This window comes from Mesocricetus auratus, unplaced genomic scaffold (assembly GCF_017639785.1).
Source record: "Mesocricetus auratus isolate SY011 unplaced genomic scaffold, BCM_Maur_2.0 Super-Scaffold_100010, whole genome shotgun sequence".
NCBI lineage: Eukaryota > Metazoa > Chordata > Mammalia > Rodentia > Cricetidae > Mesocricetus > Mesocricetus auratus.
The window spans coordinates 65,689,679-65,697,529 of record NW_024429194.1 but is presented as its reverse complement, the minus strand read 5'-3'; the positions used below and the strand labels follow the sequence as shown (position 1 = coordinate 65,697,529).

The window sequence follows — 7,851 nt, the reverse complement described above, 5'->3', positions numbered from 1 at the left end:
GCCTCTCCCCCATTTCTACAGTTTTTTTGTTTGTTTGTTTTCTGGGAGTCAGCCGTTGTCAGCAGGGGCAGTCCCACTACCGCCTTTTCATCAAACCTAGATTCTCAACTCCGACAACGGCGCCATCATGAGGCGTGAGGTCCTATGTTTTTGTTAAAAGGTAAACATGGGTCAGTGAGAGTTTTACACAACCCGCTGCACCCAACGGTGCGGCCCGCAGAGTGTCTAGGCTCACGCCGCACGAACGAGACACTTTCGGTTACACGGCTGGAGGAGGTCGAGCTAGAGCCAAGCACGCACGGGCGAGGGAGGGGGGGGCGGCTCCTCGCCCGGAAGCAGTTTTCTCCAGAACCGGAAACAGTTGTTGCTTCAAGGGAGGCGGGACTGGGCGGGTCAGGGCGCAGCGGCTGACGGCGGGGGTGGAGCCGGGTCCACTGCCGGGTGGAGGGACAAGGCGAGTGTCCTTATCCTACCGATTGGGGCCCGGGCCTGTGAGCCAGTTGGGAGTCGCGGCAGCGTGAACGATCGGGCCGAGAGGAAGCAGACATGTTGCTCTTCGTGGAGGTGAGTGGCTGCGGCCGTCCGGTCTGGCTCTGAGAAGAGCTCCAGGGTCGGGGGCGCGGGCCGGTCCCACCGCCATGTGACTTTCCAGGCCGTACACGCCGCGGAACCCGCCGAGAGGCTGACACAGCACCTGGGCCGTGCAGGCCTGCAGCCCCGCCGTGCGCCCCGCACACTTGAGGAGGTCGGCCGCGGGGGTCGCGGCCCGCGGCGGCGGTGGCGGGGAAGGGACGGCGGCGTGGCGGGGGGCTCGGCTGAGGTGGCGTGAGGAGCCGAGGGAGAGCCGAGTGTCCCATATGGAGCTCCTGGAGGAGGCGAACGGGCGGGGGCGGGGGGCGGAGTCTGCGGAGAAAGGGTGATCAGGTGGGCGCGCTCCGGGGTGAAGGAGGCCTCGCGGGGCCGCCTGGGACGGGGCGAGCAACATGTGGGACCGCGGGAGAGCGTGAGACGCGCGTGTCTTGGGTTTCGTTTTGTTAATCTGGGGAGGGGCGCGCTTTTGGAAAGAGAATAGGAAGACTCCGGTCCCCCGACCCTCAAGCTTGACCAAAACTGTGTTCGGTATGGGTCACTGGCTCTGGAACGTTCTGGGGCTGAAGGCGAGTCGGTGGGAACGGCGAAGCCCTCCAGGGGTCGGAAGCCCTCTTGAAAGGCACCGCTCTGACCTTTTGTAAAAGTTACTCGGGCTGCGGCTGCGTGGTGCGGGTTGATTTCGCGAACCTGTTTTTAAAAAGAAAAAAGCTGTTTACTAGCAAAATTACAAGAAGGAGCGAAACTTAAGGGAAAAGCCGGATTTTTGTGGTGGTGTTGGATCAGTGGGAATGTTTTGTTTTCGCTGGGCCGTCTACGGGTCCACCTATCTGAGATTTCAAGGTGGTGATTACCTACCTGCCTGAAATAATGAAGTGTAATTTCTCTCATTTCTGTACGGTTGTGCTCAGTGAGCATCAGCTGACTGCCTGGCAAATGCTTTGAGTAGATTCCAGATCATATTGTTCTTACATTGTGAAAACGTCAATCCAGCAAAGAGCAACTTTGCAACTTGGCATTTGTTAGCTATGCCCATAAAAAGAATCTTTTCATGAGGGAAGGAATCAAGGTTGTTTAATGGACTTGGAAGCTGGGGCCAATTTATAGGAGGGAGGTGTTCTGAGGTGGTGGGTGAATCTCATTCCCAGTAGTCTGGCATAAAAGTAAGTGATTACTTTTATTGTGTATATTCATTTTACTTGGTACTATGTTACATAAGGACATTTTTACCCAGAAGTGTATATTGTACATCAAGCAAATTGCTACATATCCCCTAAATGCTCCCTTCTTTTCTCCTATACTATTCTGCCTTTTACATTCCCTTGAAGTTTATGTAGCCGATAAGTTTGGGGTCCTTAGACATTACAGACAATTAATTAGCATATGCCCAAGGTTATTAATATGTTTTAATTTGGATATTTGAAGCTGACCACTAAAAGTTTTGAAATTAGTGAACTCGCTTTTCTATTTTTTTCTTTGAAATTTAAAAAAAAACTTGTTTTCCTTTAATTGAATAAGAAATCGGGTATTATTGTAAGCAGGGTTGGTTTGTTTTAGGAGTTACTGTGCTGCACACATATTGCAAGAGGTTTTGTGTGTGTGTGTGTGTGTGTGTGTGTGTGTGTGTGTGTGTGTGTGTGTGTGTGTGTGTGTGTGTGTGGTTTTTCGAGACAGGGTTTCTTTGTGTAGCCCTTGGAGCCTATCCTGGCACTCGCTGTTTAGACCAGACTGGCCTGGAACTCACAGAGATCCGCCTGCCTCCGCCTCCCGAGTGCTGGGATTAAAGGCGTGCGCCACCAAAGCCCGGCTGTGTTAAGAGGAGAGAAATCAAGAAACAGAGCAAACTAGACAAAAGATTGTGAAGTTCATTTTGTCTGTATAGTTGTTTGCAATATAAATTTAGTTTCAACTTGATTTGACTTAATTAAAATGTGAACTTTATTAGTAGGTACGTTATTTAGTGTTTTTGCTAGGCCCTGACCTATCTCTAAAACAACATTGCAATGTTTTTACAGTTGAGGGAACAAGTTGAGAGGTTAAAGAACTTAAGTAAAGACTAAGCAATAGAAAGAATTTAGATTCAAGTCACCCTTATGTTAAGCCAGCCATAATTTCCCAGTTTGTAGTACCTGCCTCTGCCTCCCAAAGTGCTGAGACTAAAAGTGTGCACCTTTACACACACTCAGCTAATGAATATTGAGGCTGGGTTATTACTGTTTTTCACCAAACAACTATGTAAAGTTAATACCCCATTAGTCATTTCTTTTACCCAGTTTTTCTTTTTTTTCTCATGCAGTTTATTGAAAATTGATGTCCTGAAATATTCAGGACTTAATGTGGTATTAAAATCAGTCAGAAGCCGGGTGGTGGTGGCGGCGGCGGCGGCGGCGGCGGCGGCGGCGCCAGCGCACGCCTTTAATCCCAGCACTCAGAGGCAGAGGCTGGTGGATCTCTGAGTTCGAGACCAAGCCTAGTCTACTGAGCGAGTTCCAGGACAGGCTCCAAAACAATACAGAGAAACCTTGTCTCAAAAACAAAACAAAATAAAAACCAGTCAGAAACAAGACATTGGTCATTTGGATTTTTTTCCCCGAGACAGGGTTTCTCTATTGCTTTGGAGGTTGTCATGGAACTAGCTCTTGTATACCAGGCTGGCCTGGAACTCACAGAGATCTGCCTGCCTCTGCCTCCCAAGTGCTGGGATTAAAGGTGTGTGCCACCACCGCCCTACTAGTATTGATTCTTACAATCTCGTGATATAGAAATTCTAACTGAACTGCAGATGGAAAAGAATTGAAAATTCTAAGTCTCAAAGGAGGCAAAGGGGTCTCTACTGTCTCAAAGAGAAACCATGTTTCCCTATTTTATTACAATTTTGCAGATAATTTGAAGCATTTTTAATACTCATTACTCCTTGATATGCTAAAAAATTTATTTAGTGTTAATAAAACTTACTTGTTGGCTGAGTGGTGATGGCCCATGACTTTAATCACAACATTTGGGAGACAGAAGCAGGTGGATCTCAGGACAGCCAGGGCTACACGGAGAAACCCTGTCGAAAAACAAACAACTCTTATTTGTCTACTATATTAACGGTTTAAGATGTTTTGATAACTACTATTCAGTATACACATACATACATTGTGTGTGTGTGTGTGTGTGTGTGTGTGTGTGTGTGTGTGTGTGTGTGTGTGTGTGTGTGTGTATTTGGTATTTTTGAGGCAGGGTTTCTCTGTGGATAGCCCTGGCTGTTCTGGAACTGCTCTGAGTGCTGGCATTAAAGTAGTGCCTCACCGCCGCCCAGCTGTTGCTGCTTTTTTTTTTTTTAATAATTTGGATCAACAGTAAATTGGTCAGTGGTGGCACAAGCTTCTAATTCCAGCACTCAGGAGGCAAAAGCAGGCGGAGCTCTGAGCTTGAGGCCAGCCTGGTCTACAGATAGAATTCCTGGACCCTGGACAGCCAGGGCTACACAGGGAAACCTTGTTTCTGAATTGTAGGAAGTTTGCTTTACTCACCTAACTCCCCCACCCTGATACTGATGATCGAGCCCAGAGTCCTGTGAGTGTTAGGTAAGCACTCCACCACTTGCTATCCCAGTCCTTGGCTTTTTTTTTTTTTAAACAGGCAAATGTTTTAAAGGTTTTTCTTCATTATGCAGTTGCTGGACTTGTTCGCCTCTGCCTCCCCAGCGCTGGGATTAAAAGCATGTATCACCACTCCTTGGGACCCTAGGCATTTTAATGGCCACTGAAATTGGATTTCACTCTATTTGAGTTTTTCCCTGATAATATTTACCACTTAAGGGAGCAGTGTGGTTTTTTGTTTTGTTTTGTTTTTTTAATACCTTGGGTTGCTTGAATTCTATGTTTTTAGAAATTACTTTGGTAAATTTAAAATTTGTTTTGTGGCCTGAGCTGGGGACTACCATGTACTAGGATTACAGGCATGAACCTCTGCATTCAACTTAAAGTTTTTTTAAACGTATAGTGCAGGGTTTTCTTGTTTTGAGTGTGTTTTTGGGGATGTTGCTTGAGTACCACAAAGGCCAGCACAAATTTTCCACTTTTTTCAAGACCGGGTTCCTCTGTGTAACAGCCTTGGCTGTCCTGGAACTCTCTGTAGACTAGGCTGACCTTGAACTCACAGAGATGCACCTGCCTCTGCCTCCCAGGTGCTGGTATTAAAGACGTGCACTCCCACCACAGTTGCAAGACCGCTTTTCTGGAGTAGGTTTTCTCCTTCCACTATATGGGCCCCAGAGCTCAAACTCAGCTTGTCAGGCTTTACCCATTAAGCCATTTTACTGGTCCTTCATTGGTGTTTTTTAAGGACATTCACATTATAATGTAGCACCACCACATATACCTTCAAAATTTTTTCATCAGATCTTGTAAAATTGAAACTTGGTGAGTTGGCTCATTGATTAAAAGTACTTGCTGTCCTTCCAGGGGATCCAGGTTTAGTTCCCAGTACCCACGTCTGGCAGCTCACATCTCCAGCTCTGCTGGCCTCTGAGAGTACAGAGACATACATAAATAAAAATAAATCTTCTTAAAAAAAAAACAAAACTCTGGAGCCGGGCGTTGGTGGCACACGCCTTTAATCCCAGCACTCCGGAGGCAGAGGCAGGCGGATCTCTGTGAGTTCGAGGCCAGCCTGGTTTACAGAGCGAGTTCCAGGACAGCCTCCAAAGCCACAGAGAAACCCTGTCTCGAAAAACCAAAACAAAAAACAAAACAAAACAAAAAACTCTGAAGCCATTAAAAAAATTTCTTGCTGGTCAGTGGTGGGGCACACCTTTAATCCCAGTGCTGGGGAGGCAGAAGCAGGGGGATCTCTGTGAGTTTGAGGCCATCCTGGTCTACAGAGTGAGTTCTATGACAGGCTCCAAAGCTACACAGAGAAATCCTGTAAACCCTGTCTTGAAAAACCAAAAAATAAAAACAATAATTCTCATTCCCCTTTTGCCTCAGATTTTACAAAATTTGAAAAGAAAATTTGAACATAACCTTTTTCTAACTAACATTTAATGCTTTTTTAGATTATTAACATTATATATGCTGTGATGGGGAACACCTTTAATCACAGCAGGCAGATCTGTATGGGTTTGAGGCCAGCATGTTCTATAGTGAGTACCAGGACAGCCAGGCCTACACAGAGAGACCCTTTTTCAAAACTAAGGTAAAATAAGGTATGGAAACCAGGTGGGGTGGAGCACGCCTTTAATCCCAGCACTCAGGAGGCAGAGGTAGGCAGATCTCTGTGAATTCGAGGCCAGTCTGGTCTACAGAGCGAGTTCCAGGACAGTCTCCAAAACAAAACAGAGAAACCCTGTCTCGAAAAACAAAACAAAAGGTATGGAATGACTTTTATGCTAATTAAAGGTGATATTATGTGTTTTACCACAAATTCGGTTTTTTCATTAGTTGTTAGATATCATTGAAGAAAATAAGTATGTATTTTTGTTTTATATTTTTTACCTCGCTCCCCTAGTACTCATTTTTATATACTGTGTGTGTGCACGTGTGCATGCTATAAAAGCCAAGATGAATTTTAGATGTTTTCCTTAATTGGTTTTCACTTGTTCTTTTGAGATAGTTTTCTCACTGAACCTGTAGCTCACCAATTTGATTATGCCTGCTCCTGGTATCTGCTCCTGATATCTTCCCCAGAACTGGCCCCTCACCCATAGCATTTATTTGTGTTTGTTTATACATGTATTCACATTTCCTTTTTTGTGTCATGACACACTTGTAGAGGTCAGAGGACAGCTTGCAGGAGTCATTCCTATTCCATCATGTGTTTTGGGGATCCATCAAAGGTCTTTGGGTTCAGTGGCAAGCAGCTTTACCTGCCAAGTCATCTCACCAGCACCCCCCCTTTTTTTTTTTTTTTTTTTCTTTTTTGCCTTTTGAGACAGGGTCTCATTCACTATGCACTTTTGATGGCCTGGAACTTGTTGGTGTAGACTAGGGTGGCTTCGAATTCACAGATCCTTCTGTCTCTGCTTCCAGAGTGTTGGGATTAGTAGCATGAACTACCATGTTGTCCCATTTTGTTTGTTTATTTACTTTTGGAGGCAGGAACTCTATGTAGCCCTGGCTGTCCTAGACCTTGCTCTGTAGACCAGGCTGGTCTTGAACTCAGAAATCCATTTGTCTCAGTCTCCCAAGTGGTCACATTTTGTTTTTTGTTTTTTGTTTTTAAAGTAGGTACTAGAGATAAATCTGAAGTCTTCATATGTGTGTTGAAAAGCACTCCACTGACTGAGCTGTCTTCACGTTTCCCAAATTACTTTTTTTTATTAAAAGAATGATATGGAGGAAGATGATGTATGAACAAATTGTTAATATATTCAGTCTTAATTTTTTGTAGCATAGGCCATTAAACCTGAGCCTCTACATGTTGAGCAGGCATTGAAGCATTAAGCATGACCAGCCTCTTTAAGTTATGAAAAACCAAGAAAAGTTATGTGTAAATGAATAGCTATGGTTTTTCAACAGTTAGTATTTATTAGAGACAGAAAATTTTAAAATCAATACAAATATTGCTGTATAGAATGGCCTGAAAATTGGAATGAGATGGCTCAGTGGTTAACTGTGCTGGTTACTTTTCCAAAGGATTCGGGTATGATTCATAACACTTAGACAGTACAACCATCTGTAACTCTCGTCTCGGGATCCAGGGCCCTTTTCTGGCCTGTGTGCACTACATGCACATAGTGCACAGATTATGTACAGGCAAAGCACTTGTGTGAATAAAATAGGCTAATTGAATTTTTGATTTTTTCAAGACAGTTTTTTTGTTTGCTTGTTTCTGTATAATAATCCTACTGTCCTAGATGTAGCTTTGTAGACCAGGCTGGCCTCAAACTCACAGAGATCCACCTGCTTCTGCCTCCCAAATGCTGGGGTTAAAGGTATCTTCACCACCACCCATCATTAATTGAAATTTTAAAGCATCCCCTGGTGCTTCAGTTTATAGTTTGTAAAAAGCAAGTTACTGAAAATATTGATAAGTCATTTTAGGTTTATTAGGGCTATCTGCTCCCTCCATGTCTTCCCAGATAATGAAAGTAATCTTTGATACTAGATAAATATTGTAAGTCTGTTTTGGTTTTCTGCCATGGAGCTTAACGTTAGGTTTTGCTGCAAATGGAGTCTAAGTCTGTGTTGCAGAGGGATATGAGATTGAGGCTGTTGAGAAACTCATTAATCCAGGTTTTTTTGTTTTGTTTTGTTTTACGAGACAGGGTTTCTC

General features: G+C 44.6%; 1 protein-coding gene across 5 annotated transcripts in view; it reads left to right on the top strand.

Annotated features, from left to right (window-relative positions):
- Positions 1 to 424: 424 nt before the first annotated feature.
- Larp4 (La ribonucleoprotein 4) overlaps positions 425 to 7,851 on the top strand; it is a 45,416-nt gene continuing 37,989 nt past the window's right edge. For 2 of the 5 annotated variants that reach the window (XM_040753819.1, XM_040753823.1), the window contains exon 1: positions 425 to 564. In XM_040753819.1, coding sequence (XP_040609753.1) covers positions 547 to 564 — 18 coding nt within the window. In that variant the 5' untranslated portion in view covers positions 425 to 546. Of the gene's footprint in view, positions 565 to 984; positions 1,120 to 1,360; positions 1,752 to 7,851 lie in introns of those variants that run through there. The other 3 variants (XM_040753820.1, XM_040753822.1, XM_040753821.1) reach the window with 3 other exon arrangements.